The sequence below is a fragment of the Hakea prostrata genome, chromosome 11 (genome assembly GCF_041222555.1).
Source record: "Hakea prostrata isolate BN-2017 chromosome 11, UWA_Hpros_2, whole genome shotgun sequence".
Lineage (NCBI taxonomy): Eukaryota > Viridiplantae > Streptophyta > Magnoliopsida > Proteales > Proteaceae > Hakea > Hakea prostrata.
In genome coordinates this window covers 20689637-20704035 of record NC_142610.1, presented here as the reverse complement: position 1 = coordinate 20704035, position 14399 = coordinate 20689637, and the positions used below count along the sequence as shown (strand labels likewise).

Below are 14399 nucleotides of genomic sequence, written 5' to 3'. Positions count from 1 at the left end.
CTCCTGGCTGCGCTTCGTGTCTCCCGGTGCTCTGCCGCTTTCCCCTTGTGGGTTCGGTTCCCTTTTGTGGTGGTGTTTCTCCTTGGTCGGCCCTGTCCCGCTCCGGCTTCTGCCGCCTGTCTGCCTTTTTGGGGGCCCGGGCCCCGGTGTCTCCCAGCCCACCCCTTCTGCCCGTTCTGCTCTCTCCCTCTTTCTCTTTTTGTCCTCCCGGTGTTGTTTTCTTCGGCCTCCTTGCCGTTGCTCTGTTGTGGTTTTGGTTTGCTCGTTGCCTTTTGTCTTTTTTTTTTTGTTGTGTGTCCTTTTTTTCTTTTTCTCCAAAGAAAACTTCTGGACTAAAGTGCTGGCCCCTCGGGGGTCCGTGTCCCTAATGTTAAATTCAAATTAAAAATTAACTCACTATCCATGAATCCTCCTTATATTCTCTCTCATATTTTCATTCTTGTTTATTCTCTCATGAATCTCTTCTTTTATTCCTATTTTTTCTCACACGTCTCACAAAATATTAGAGTAGTTAACAGACATTGAAATTTTTCGAAATCTTATCCACAATTATCAGTATTCACTCTCTTTTTTTAAATTATTCCTCTATCTCTCTCACACTCACGATTTTTCTAGTATTCATTTCATAAAGTATAATTTTATTTTATTTATTTAGTATTCTTTCTTCCTCTTAAAATTTGATTCTACCAATTGCAATTTGAATCTTGTTAAAATTCAGCCATTGATTTTATCAGATCTAATCATGATCATTGATTTGTTTTTCAATTCTTAAATTTTTTCCTAAAATTTCATTCCTATTAATGGAAATTCAAATCTCGCTTAGAATTTAAGCTTAATTTACCTAAATTTTTAATGTAGGCCCCATACGTCAAAATATAAGAAAATTTTATAAGATAGGACCCACGGTGAGTTAGTTGACATCAAACGGAAGTTAGTAAAGGAAGCATCGACAGTAGCAAAATAGAAGCAAGTATAACCAGAAGGGAGTTAGCAAAAACTCAATCAGCGGTTAGAATCAGGAGCATTTTAATTTGTTCTTTTTGGATACGTGATCATAATTGCAGAAGAATTTAGAACTTTCTCCAAACTCTTTTTCTCTCATGATCCGGAGGCAGGGATGGCGGTGAACAAAATAGCTTTGTATCTTTGCTGATAGCTCTGTAGTTTCTTTTCTCTTCTTTCCTGGTTCTTGGTTCGCAGTTAAAAAATAGTTCTCTACTTAAAGTTTGTTACACTGTTAGGTCATCACTCATGGCTGCAACTGTCTCAGGCGTCACATTGTTTTTCTCCTTTGGATCATCCACTGCTCCGACAAAGAGAACTACAAGGATGATGCTTGGAAGATCTGATTCTTCTTCTAAAGGAGTGTCACCACTAAAGGTGAATGGGTTTGGGACAATCATGAAGTTAGGAGAAGAGAAGCAATCTGAAATGCTACTTGAGAGAAAGGAGAGGGAAGATCAACAACATGTTGTGGTTGCAGACCCATTTCGTCTTGGAATGGTTGTGAAGGACACCCGTGTTTTCTGTGAGAACTTCACCATTCGATCTTACGATATGGGACCTAACCGAATGGCATCAATAGAGACTTTGATGAATCTTTTGCAGGTTTGATTTATATATTTTTTTTTTTTTTTTTGGTAAATAGAATTCACATTATTGAATTCTTATTAGGTTGTCACCTTCTCCCCCCCACATACACCCCCCCCCACCCCAAAAAAAAAAAAAAAAGCACAATGGGAGATAGATTCCAGTCCAAATTCTCTATACTCGCGGGTAAAAAATTGCATTAGTCTCGTCTGTCTCTACCTTACATTTGGGAGAGAGGCTGAACACCATAAGTTTTTCTAAAATGAATTCTCTCCTTCTAAATGATACAAACGCGTAGGAAACAGTTCTAAATCACATCAGAAGTATGGGGATTCTAAAAGATGGACTGGGTTCAACACCAGCGATGAGTGGAAGGAACTTGATATGGGTGTTCTCTAAGATGCATGTTGTTGTGGATCAATATCCTTCTTGGTAAGTACCTACCTTCATTCTTTCTTTTTTTTTTTTTTTTTTTTTGTTAAACACCTACCTTCATACTCTTTTATCAATTTATAATACTACTCTTAATAAACTATTAGAAAAAATTAACCTTAAATTCATTTATTTTTCTACAAAAAAACCACAGAAGAAATTTTTCTTCCCTAAATAGAAACCACCGAATAAAGGAAAGATGTGATTAGATAAAACTCAAAATAAAAACTAAGTATGAAGAAATGTCAAATTTAATTTAAAGTTGGAAGTTGAAAATCAACTAATATATGCTAACCATTGTGCATGTTACCAAATTTTCTATTAATTAATATCTTATATGCTAATTTGTTTGTAAAACTTTCATCATTGTGATTGTGAAAATTTTAAGTGGAGCATGAGGTTTCAACAACCTAAGTGTGTGGTCCCACCAATCTCCGAATTAAATTTTCATAAGAAACAAAAAGAAAAATAATTTCAAAACAACACTTCCATTGAAGATGGACTTTACCTCAAAATCTATATGATTTATAGTTTTAGTGCAATAATAAGACCCTCATTAACAAGTATTATGTTGCAGCAAAGATTATTGTTGTTCTGTTCTTTTGGGTAAATTCTAAGAATTACAACACACATAGAAAGATTCATTTATTTTCTCCTAGATCATTGTTCTTGCTGTTAGAACTTAAATTTATACTGTGAACATCTCATATTTACCATGATGCACATTTTGATGGAGTTAGGGACGAAGAAGTAAGAATTCAAGATGTAATTCATTCACAAACTTTTGTTATATAGGTTGTCATTACATCTTAAATGGAGAACACAGGTATTCTTTCAAAACCAAAATTGATTCTAAAATATAAGATTTAAAGGATAAATTGTCATCCAATATAGTTTCATAAATAAGGGTAATGTCATTTTTTTTACTTCTTAATTTTAATGATGGATAAAATAAACATTACATATTTGATGTCAGCAGCAGCCACTTAACACAGTTAGAAGTGAGGGGGGGACAATAGTAATTTCATAAAGAAGGAGGTTTGATTAGTAATAAAACCAAAGTACAAGGGGATAATAGTAATTATCCCTATAATTTTCCTCCTATAATCTTAGTCATGGTGGAAGATATTTTGTCCTTAATCCAATGTTCTATAAACAAAGTCTATTTTTATTCTTACTTAAGAGGGAACAATAGAAGGTGGTAAACTAGTATCTCTTTTAATTATTTCAATCGTATTAATGAACGCTTTTGCATAAATAAAGTTGGCGAGGGAGGGGGAGGAGGTAGTTTTCCTACGTAGTTTTATTGGCCTAAAAATTTTTGTCGAGAGACTATTTCGTTGTCTTGATCTCAAACTACAACTACAGTCTACCATCCATTCTATCAAGACTTGTACCTTAGTTATGTCAATACATCGATAATATTTATCGCAATTTTGAATTTTCTTGTAGGGGTGATGATGTCCAAGTAGATAATTGGTTGACCCCATCTATGAAGAATGGCCAGGGTTCTAATTGGATAATCTGTGACAGCCAGACCGGAAAAACTCTGGCACGAGCTGCTAGGTTTGGAATACCAGTATTTGCATCTCATGGATTTATATTTTAATGGCATGAAATACTTTGATAATTGCTTAACAATTTGACTCTTCTTATTTGATGTTTAACTTGCAGTTTGTTCGTGATGATGAATAAAGAAACAAGAAGACTATCTAAAGTGCCAGAAGAGGTCAGAAGAGAAATGGAAACTCATTATGTGGACCATCTTCCTCACCCTATTGCAGATAAAGATTGCATTAAAATAGCAAAATTTGATTACAACAAAATGGATTATGTTCGAACTGGATTAATTGTAAGTTTATACAATAAACTATATGCATATAATCAATCTTTATTGATTTTGTTATTTCTATTTTTCTAATAATTACTTTTAAACTCCTAATTTACAGCCTCGTTGGAGTGATTTGGATGCTAATCAACATGTAAACAATGTGAAGTACATTGGGATGATGCTTGAGGTTTAAATCTTCTCTTGGATATTTCTTTGATTTTGTTTGAACTTTCCATGATGTTAAGAATTGGGAATCACATGAACTTGAATCTGATTACAAACTTCAGTTCTCCCTCAACTCAATAAATAAATCTTCTTTGTGATGAGGTTTAGATTATTCTTATGCTTTTTTATGAAGTTTTGTTTGATACTAATGAAGATGGATATATGGTGACATTGTAGAGTGTTCCCAGTTCAATCTTGGAGAAGCATGAGATTTCTGAAGTCACTGTAGAGTACAGGAGGGAATGTGGGATGAATGATACACTGCAATCTCTGACTTCTATTTGTAGTCAGGAATCAACTGATGAGTACTTACAGGATGCTGGAGATCATCATGAGTGCTTACACTTACTGCGTTCAGAGAATGGAGACATTTTTGCAAGAGGGAGGACCAAATGGAGACCAATTAATATGGGAGATAACAACAATTAATGTCTTATTCAACTTCTTGTGAATCAATAAATATGAACTTTTACTTTGATGTGAAATATCTGATATCTAACGTATATCTTTCTTGTAATGAATCAATCAAATGAAATAAAATCAACTTGCAAAGAGATTGAGAATATGGACAATCAAGGCAGAAATGGGTTTGGCTTAGCCTATTAGGGCTAAAATATCAGAAACAAGATTCTTAGGCTTTGAATCAAGGTTAGGGCGAAAATGAGCTTAGCTAAGAACATGAAAGGTCGGGATTGAGATTGGAAAAGCCTGTCCCTATTGTTCATTGGAGCTTGTTAATTTGATGGTGGGTGTTGTTTTTGTTTTACTGGTATTGAGTATATCTCACCTGTTATCCCAATGTTCATGGACCAAACATGCGTTGCTTAATTGGCCTTTGGGTTGAAGAATGGAGGCCTTTGTTGGGTCCATTCCTTAGATATTTTGCACTACGTACAGTATGTAACATGCTTAATTGGCATGTCATTTATCTCTCTTGGTTGTTTAATGTGTTTACTTTGATGTAGCATGAAGCCTGAATGAAGGTGGAGAAGAATGAGAGAAACTGAAACTCATATGCCCTTCTATCAAATTTTCCGACAAGAGCTCCATGAGACCTTGACATGGTAACTGGTAAGCTAGCTTGTATTTCTTCATATGTTCATCTCTGTTTTGATTTGCAACATTCTTTTTATAAATTGCAGTTTATGCAATCTTGATTGCTATCAACCCTCCACCCAAGGTCAGTTGCCACTCGTTTCCATCCACAATACAATTCTCTAATAAATTCAACTCTCTTAACTCTTATTTGCTTCTATCCATCTTTAGATAATTGCATCTGAGGAACATAATTGCATCGGAGAAATATTTTGTGTTTGGGTTCTTTCCTGGAAAAAGATGAAGGCAACAAACTGTCATGGATTCAACTTTATGGAGATGTCTTGAGAAAGGTGAAGCATCTACTGGGATATCATCTCCTTTAAGTACCCCCCCTCCCTCTGCATCTTGTTCTATTTGTACTTAGCCTTTGGGATTCCATATGTTATCTTGATGTTCTTTCCCTGGGTTTCTTTTACTGTCTTGGTTGTGTTTGGGTTACAGAAATTTGTAAACGCTTTTATGAATCAATCATCACCCCCTAAAAAAAGAAGTTCTAGTTTGGATGGGGTTCTTGTGTTTTCTGTTTTAGAGGGGTTGTTCTAATGGCGGTTTTTTGTTTATCTTCTCCAACTTAGTTAGTGTTTTTTTTTTTTTTTTGGTAAGAGAAAATTTTCATTAAATAAAGGGGCAAACCACCACCTAGACACCCTGAATACAAAGACCAAGGATCCAAAGAGAGGAAATAGGCCAAACCGTCTTGTTTGCCAAAGACACGACCATCCTTGCTAGGGAATAAGCAACTGAATTAGCCTCCCTAGAAATAGACTTAACCACAAAATCCACCCGAAGAGAGCAAATATATTGAATGTCTTTAATGAGGGGGCCCACTTCAAGAAGCGGGAGGATCTCCTAATTAATCATGCGAGCAAGAGACATATTGTCTGTCTCAACAATCACCTCGCTAAATCCACCTTCCATCACAGCTTACAAACCTTCTAAGACACCAATAGCTTCGCCCACCAGAACTGATTGAGACTGACATGGTACTGATAGAGCCAGAAGGGGGGACACCACTAGAATCACAAACAATGCAACCACAACCCCCACGAGATTCATTGGGAAGCCAAGAGAAATCACAGTTCAATTTCAACTGACCAGCAGGAGGGGAAGTCCAACAGTGACATCTCAATCTAGTTGCAGAAGGCGTTGGAGAGTTCTTGATTTGAGCAGTAATAAACTCTTCGTGAGCCTTTAAAGCTTTATCCACAACTATACCTGGATCCCAATTATTACCCCTGAAAATCAATTCATTACTTACAAGCCAAATAGACCAACAAGCCATAAAAGCCAACCCCAACAGATCCTTCTTGATCGAGCTATTAGGTAGGATAAGTAAACGCCACCCGATCAAGAGAGCTGGTAAATTTGCTTCCAACTAGTTAGTGTTAGCAATAAAATCAGTGGCTTCTCCGCTGCATAAGGAGTGGTAATAAAAGTTTGGTTATGAATTTCTTGAATTATCTTTTATTCTATTATTAACCTTTTAAATTTGTCATACTCATTCATTTACATCTTCTATAGCCTCTTGATAAGTAGATCAAGAGAAGGATAAGAGAGGGAGCAAAAACTATTTAACCTCTCATGCCATTATTCCCTGAGCATTCAAAAGATCCTGCTTAAATGATTGGAAATATTTACATAGAAATTCTAGTACGGAGATTTCCTTATGACACAATGAACAAATATCTTTTCCTTAATGGGATATCTCATGCCCATAAGATGATCATAGGATTATTAACATATTTAAAACTTTGTAGGGATTATTCAATATTTAAATAGAAAAAAAAAAAAAAAAGGTTACAAGTTGAGATGAAAAAGCGTCCTTATTGGCTTTTTCTTGCTTTTTCCTTTAACCAATAGACATCTATATATCCACTTTTTAATGCTTTAATTTGTAATGCGCGCCAACTTAATCCGAATGGAATGCTCGCATCAAATCGAAACAAAAGCAAAAGCAAAAGCTATAATTATTTTGACTTGGGAATCTTTGAGAGGCACAGTGTAATCGTTCACCGAGGGATTGATTTTTCATTTGTTGAAGAGGTTTAGGAAGGTGAAGAAGTCATCAGAGCAGCTTCGTTCGTCTCTGAGATAGAAAAAATGGCGGAGAGCATCTTGAACATCTCTGAGAAGTTAGGTAACCTGCTACCTCAGGCAGGTCGATCTCTCCGGCAATTGAAAAACGATGTGGAGTTTATCAAAGATAAACTGGAAGACTTTGGTTCTGATCTGAAGAAATTCGCTGTCATGACCACCGATAACGAGGAAGATTTCGATAAACGGGTGCGCAAACTCACTCAATTAGCTTTCGAGGCTGAGGATGTTCTAGAAGTCTTCGTCAACAACGCAACTCCATATCAGGGTTGCAATATCCTTCCGCTGATCACGGGAATCTTCTGCCAATGTATTACTCTCAAAAAATTGAAAAACGAAATCGATGAGCTCAAGAGCAAGCTGAGCGAGCTCCAAACGGATAGCAGCCTGATCAAGGATCCGAGTGGTTCAAAAGATGCTGGTGAAGCTTGTTTTGACCGTCTTCGGAAGGTAGAAAACGAGATGGCTCCAAGCACAAATGATGAAGATGATGAGATGGTCGGCTTCAAAGACGTAGCAAATAATCTGTTGTCGTTGTTAACAACGGAAGAACCACTAGGAGAGCTCCATGTTGTTTCCATTTTGGCCGATGCAGGTGCAGGTAAGACCGAACTTGCTTGGAACATTTACAAAAGATGTTATGTCGGTCAGCAATTCGACTGTGTAGCATGGTTTTCTGTTTCTCCAAATTGCTGTGTAGAAAATGTCTGGAAATCTATCATGGAGCAAGTTAAGAAGCAGACGGAAGAAGAAAATAATGAGCATGGTTCTAGTATTGCTTCTGCTGTAGGTGCTACCTTGCAAGGAAAAGACTACCTGATTATTTTGGATGATTTATGGAAGACAATAGACTGGGAGAGGATAAGCAAAGCATTTCCAAAGTCGCCCAAGAAGAAATGCAGGGTTCTCATAACAACCCGTATTGATGAAATTGCCCGTTCTGCTAACCCATCAAGAGAACCATTTAAACTACGAACCTTTGAATGAGAATGAGAGTTTTGATCTATTCTTGAAGAAGATATTCAAGCGCTCCACGGAAAACATTCCACCTGCTATTCTTACAGAGGAGATGAAGAAACTAGCATGGGAATTGGTTTCGAAATGTGGGAGTCTCCCGATTGCAATTGTGCTTCTCGGGGGTCTCTTATCTGGAAGAGAGAAAAATGCATATGAGTGGAATGATATGCTTGAAAAGTTCCATTCACATCTCAGAGAATCAAGAGTCTTCCGAATGATATTTTCTCTTAGCTATAATGATTTAGAATACACTCAAAAATCATGTTTCCTCTATCTTGCCCTCTTTCCAGAGGATAGTGTGATCGATTGTGACAAATTGGTCCGTCTATGGGTCGCAGAGGGGTTTTTTGAACAAGAAGAAGACGATGCAGAAGATCTTGGTAGAAAATGTGTTAAGAGTTTGATTGGAAGGAGTATGATCGGAGTTTTTGAAATGAATTTAAATGGGACACCTCGAACATGCCGCATTCATGATCTTGTTAAATTCACAGTAGAAGAAGAAGCCAAGAAAACAAAGTTTTCTAGCACGTTGAAACAATTGGCGGAGTCGGTCGAAGCAGGAAGTCGTCGAATTGCTATACATCCTAATCAAGGTATTCATGAGGGCAAGTCTTCTTCTGCTCTTCCTTCACATTCTAGCTCTACCTATTCTTACTTTGTGCCTTCCGATATTGAGGCAAATGATACACTGAACTTGTTCAATGAAGAAGAGAATCAAGTTGCATCGTTATTGATGAAGGAAGAACCCTTGGGAAAACTTGATGTTGTTTCTCTTGTCGGCATGGTAGGTATAGGTAAGACAACCCTCGGTTCCAAGATTTACAGAAGATTTGATATTAAATCCCATTTTGCTTGTCGTGTGTGGATAACCGTCCCCCAAGATTTCAGCATAATAGATATCTTGAAAAATATATTGCAGCAAGTAAAGGGCCGGCTCACAGATGTAAAGTTTAAACTTGATGATGATGAGTATGAGTTGCGAGAGATGCTGCATCGTCATTTGAAAAAGGAGAGCAACTACCTAATCATAGTGGATGATATGTTGAGAGTAGAACATTGGGATATCCTAGAAGGAATCCTACCCACACAGACTCAACAAAAATGCATGGTGTTACTCACAACTCACAACCTAGAAGTAGCCGCTCATGCTAATACATCAAATGGTGATTCAACTTGCCTGTTACGCCATCTGAACGATGATGAAAGTCTGCAGCTATTCTTGAAGACGTTATCGAAGTGCTCAGAGGATGAAATACCAAAAGAAGGTGTTCTCCCCGAAGAGGTGATGAACCTAGCACTCGAATACGTCCAGCATTGTGATGGATCACCCCTTTTAATTGTGCTGGTAGGAGGTCTCTTTTCAGTTAGAAGGAAGGATGTTTCTGCATTGCGTGATTTGCTAGCACGTATAAAAGGCGGAGAACTCTGGAATTCTATTTTGGAACTTTTTTTTGTGAGATTTACCTGATCACATGAGATATTGCCTAACTTTGTGCTTACTCTTTCCAGAGGGTACTGAGATCCACTGTGACGCATTGACTAGAATATGGATTGCAAAAGGATTTTTGAAGCCTACCAGTGACAACGAGATTATGGAAGACGTGGCAAGAAATTGCCTTAAAGAATTGATCCAGCGGAACTGGATCCAGGTCACGAAAAGAAGATCGACCGGGGATCCTGAAACATGTCACATTCATGATATTATTCGAGTGCATTGTTCGAGGTATGCCGACAGAGTAGACCTTCCTTTCAGTCTTGAGAATACAAGTTTGGAATTGGTGGAAGACCATCATCGTTCAGCCGAAAAGGATAGGCAAGCTGCTGCCCATGAAGCTCCTCATTTCAAACCCCCTAAAACATTTCATCTGGTTAAGGCTCTCTTTCCTGTTTTGGACCTCTTCAATTTTCCAAATCATCTCCACTCCTTGCTGTGTTTTTCCAAAGCCCCCCAAGTTCACTTTAAAGCGTTCCCTCTGCTTAGAGTGCTTGATTTACAAGGTGTAGAGTATATCTACCAACTACCCAATGAAATTGGAAATCTCACTCTTCTCAGGTACTTGGGCTTACGGGGCACCCGTGTAAGCCAGATTCCACCATGGATTGCTAACCTCCTTAACTTGCAGACTCTAGGATGCACCTCGGGCTGAGGTTCCCCTCGACATCCTCAAACTGAGTCAGTTGAGACATCTTTTTGCCCGTTCCTTTTATGCTCCTCAAACCACTTGTTTTCCAAATCCTTCTTCTTCTTCTTCTTCTTCTTCCAAGTATCTGCACTTTCGTCTTCTTAAGCAATTACAAACATTGGAAGTAGACATCGAGGATTGGAAAATTCGTGATCTCCATGAGTGTATAAAGCTTAGAGTCCTCAAGCTACGGTTTCGCGGTACTGCTGATACCTTGCTCGATGCCATAAAAGGTTTGACACGTCTTATGTTCCTCAATTTGACACAAGCAGGGGAATCACCGTCCTCAAGACCATTAATGCAACTGCCATCCTTGTCAGACCACAGGCAGCTCGTTGATATTGTTGTAGAGGGGACAGTCGTTACTGAAGCCAAAGAATTTCCACGTCTTGTCACTTATTTGTGGTTGGAGGTTTCAATCAGGAAACAGGTGGACCCCTTCTCCCGTTTCCATGAACTAAGCTATTTGAAGAAGCTTTGCTTGCGACTGTTCAAGGGCGAGTTATCCTCTGATGCTGTACGAATGACTTGCTCTAATGGAAGGTTTCCAAAACTTGAGTTTTTATATATCAGAGTCGATTTTGAGCTTGAGAATTGGACTGTGGAGGAAGGAGCATTGCCTAATTTGAAGGTTCTGCACATTGAAGGAGAGGGGAGATTAGGAAAGCTTCCAGATGGGCTGAAACATGTGAAAACCTTGAAAGAGCTTGTCATACCAAGGGGGTGGGATGTACCACAGAGCCTGAACGATGGTAGAGAAGTAACGAATAAAGTCACCATCAAATATTTGAACGAGAGCTCTATGAGGCCTTGACATGGAAACCAGTAAGCTAGCTTGTATTTCTTACATATATTTTCATTTAAGTTTCTCATGCCATCTTCCCCTTCTTGTTGTGTCCAGTTAATTTTATATTAATGCTTTTCATCTACCATATTCATATATGTTCTGATTGCAACATTCTTCTTAGAAATTGCAATTTGATGCAATCTTCACTGTCCAACTCCACCCACTACAAGTGGCTACACTTGTAGGTTGCCACCATCCACCGATCCACAACAGTTCTCTGATAAGTTCTACTACTCTCTAATTTCTATTTGTTTCTATGTTTTAGATAATTAAATCTGAGAAGCAGCTGGAGAAACATTCTGTGTTTGGGTCACAACTCTTGAAAGGATTCAACTTCATGGATATGACTTGATAAAGATGAAGCTTACAATGGGATAACTTCTCTATGAGTACCCCCCCCCCTCTCTGTATTTATTTTACTTGTACTTGTGTTTGGATGCCATATATGTCATTTTGGTGCTTTTTCCCTGGATTTCTTTTACTGTCCTTGTTGTGTATTGGATCATTACCTGAGTTGCTAGAATTAAAGGGTATGCGATCCCAGCCCATTTTGATGGGGTTTTATTTGGTGAAATTCTAGCTCTTCGTGAAGGCATTTTGTTTGCCCTGGAGGAAGGATATTGTAATGTCCTGGTGGAATCAGATTCAGCGGAAGCAATCAACTATGTGACCAAATTGGAATTGATTCCAGTGGACATTCAAAACTTTGTATGGGATGTGGTGATTCTCGCATCTCGGCTCCAGAGTATTTCTTTTTTTCATGTTAAAGGGGAGCGTAATGCTGCGGCAGACTTCCTTGCTGGTGAGGCTGTGTCGGATCCTAAGTTTCTAGAATTATATAATCTCGATGCCTTGCGTGGGTCACGCTTTAATATATAGTCCTATTCCTACCAAAAAAAAAAAAAAATCTTCTAAGGGTGTGACGAATTACAAATCACTAAAGATACCACAGGACAACTGTACATATCTTAACATTTATATTGGAAAATTTTATATGTGGTCGTCGTTGAGTTTTTGAATGCTTTTAACCGCCAATGATGGGTTAGTAAAGCGGTTAAAGACTCTACCTCCAACGGGGAGGTCTTGGGTTCGCACCCATTCGGCGGCATTAATTTGAGGATGTAATCGTGGTGCACGCAAGCTGGCCCGAATAAACCTCATAAAAAAAAATGTAAAAAAATAAGTTAAATTTGGCAAAAAAAGAATGCTTTTAACCCAATCCAACGACTTTAGGTGTGATCACATTATACTGACACAATCATAGCATTAATTTTTGTTAATTTCTGATCCTTCTGGTCCTAGATGGGAACAACAGATGCTATTTTGGATCTTGTGAGCAGTGGGAAAACACTGCAGGAGAATAATTTGAAAGAAATCAAAGGTGGAATTCTGTTAGAAAACCAAATAAATTCTCTTAGTTGATACATCTGTACAGGTCATTCTCCAGGCTGCTCTTGTTGCAAGCAAGACTTCTCTGGTCCAGCTAAAATGAGTTTGAGCAGTACACATAAAATTCTTGGAAGACTATATATAGGCTCATTTGACAGCTGCTGGCAAGTTCATGGAAATTATGAGCATGTTTTGCTACTCAAAAACTATTTCTTTTCTCCCTTCCCAGTTGTTTGTTTTGCTTATGCTTCAATGGCAAATAGTTGCAAACATGAAGGGGAGAATCAATTAGGAGGTAGCTAACAAAAATGCTGAATCAGACATGAAGTTAATTTTCTGTGTTCTACCGATACATTTCTGATTATAAGTAAACGAATTTGTTGTATAATTTTTAATCACAAAGAGACAGCAGGCCCTGTAACTGAAGTTTTTCAAGCTCCTCTCTTTAATTTCCATGCCTTTGAATCTTCCATAAATGCTGAACCATCAATAACCAGCAAAAAAGAAATAGTTCTTATTGTGGAATTTTCTTTGTTTTAAATTTTGACTAGTACCATGACACATGAGCAATACCTAGCCGTTTCTTTACACTCCATCCCAGATGAACCTTATGAATATATGAGAAATCTTTTATTACCCTGTTGGAAGCTTTGACATAAGTTAGTTTCAGTAATGCAACATAACTTGCCTTATTGCTAATCCCATCTTGAAAGTTCTTCTTACTATAAGAGGTTGGTTTATTTGGTGAAGACCTACAATTTACTGTATAAGGTCAAGAATTCAAATATCTTTGGTGTTGAGGCAAAGCCCTTTATATAAAAAATAGATCCCTTCCCTTATACATAAAGTTTTTCTCTTGCAGATTGATTATATGTGTATAAGGTTGCCCAACAAATATCTAGTTCCAAAAAAAAAATCCCCTTAATGCATTGTATGGGAGTTGTAACTTTGATGAACACATTTATAAGATCCTCAACCTAATAGGTCATGCAATTCACACGGTTGATTCACCTATTATCGAACTCTTCTCTTTCATTGATCATTTCATTGAGTTATGATCCTCTATCCTTGTGGGTAGAAATTCTGATATATGTATCTCAGGATTTGATCGTTCATGAATGTTAAAACTGCTTACTAATAAAAGCAATTCCAAAAACTCATGCATGGTATGGATAAAATCAGTAATTAAGGCGGGGGAGGAGCAAGCATGTGAAATTGGCATCATCAACACAAATAAATTATTCTTTGACTGCAGGGAGGAGCCATTACATTATTCTGAGTGAATGTCTACAATTTGTCGTATATCATTGAAGCATTTCTCTCCCCCCTCCCCCCTCCAAAATTTTGGTTAAAGGCCTTGCAATTGTATTAGTTGACTAAGTACTCCTTTACTGAATTTTTGTTCTCTGTATATTGTATTTTTTTTATTTTTTTTTAAATCTGGATCAATACTATCTTTAATTAAAGACAAATAATATATAGACCCTTGCATTTGTAATCAATTACATCTATTACCTGAAGAAAAAAAATCAATTACAGATGCTCCCCTTACTATTAAGAATCGAAAATTAATAATGGATAACCCTGCAAAAGTAGCAATGGGGCATTTGTAATTGATTTTTTTTCTAGGGGTAATAGATTTAATTGATTGTAAACACAAGGGGTCTATATGTAAATTACCTTTACTTTTTTG

General features: G+C 37.5%; 1 protein-coding gene across 1 annotated transcript; it reads left to right on the top strand.

Moving 5' to 3' along the window:
* Window positions 1–1213: 1213 nt before the first annotated feature.
* LOC149000767 (palmitoyl-acyl carrier protein thioesterase, chloroplastic-like) lies at window positions 1214–4507 on the top strand. The gene is made up of 6 exons (XM_089139211.1): window positions 1214–1608; window positions 1889–2022; window positions 3475–3588; window positions 3697–3874; window positions 3972–4040; window positions 4256–4507. Exons 1-6 carry the CDS (start codon window positions 1252–1254, stop codon window positions 4505–4507), a joined length of 1104 nt encoding a protein of 367 aa, XP_088995337.1. The 5' UTR covers window positions 1214–1251.
* Window positions 4508–14399: the final 9892 nt, after the last annotated feature.

What these genes read in the sequence shown, in the direction of transcription:
- LOC149000767 (XM_089139211.1), top strand. Translation starts at nt 1,252, where the DNA reads ATGGCTGCAACTGTCTCAGGCGTCACATTGTTTTTCTCCTTTGGATCA. An exon ending in CTTTGATGAATCTTTTGCAG is followed by an intron (nt 1,609 to 1,888) that starts GTTTGATTTATA and finishes ACAAACGCGTAG; the next exon opens with GAAACAGTTCTAAATCACAT. An exon ending in ACTCTGGCACGAGCTGCTAG is followed by an intron (nt 3,589 to 3,696) that starts GTTTGGAATACC and finishes TTTAACTTGCAG; the next exon opens with TTTGTTCGTGATGATGAATA.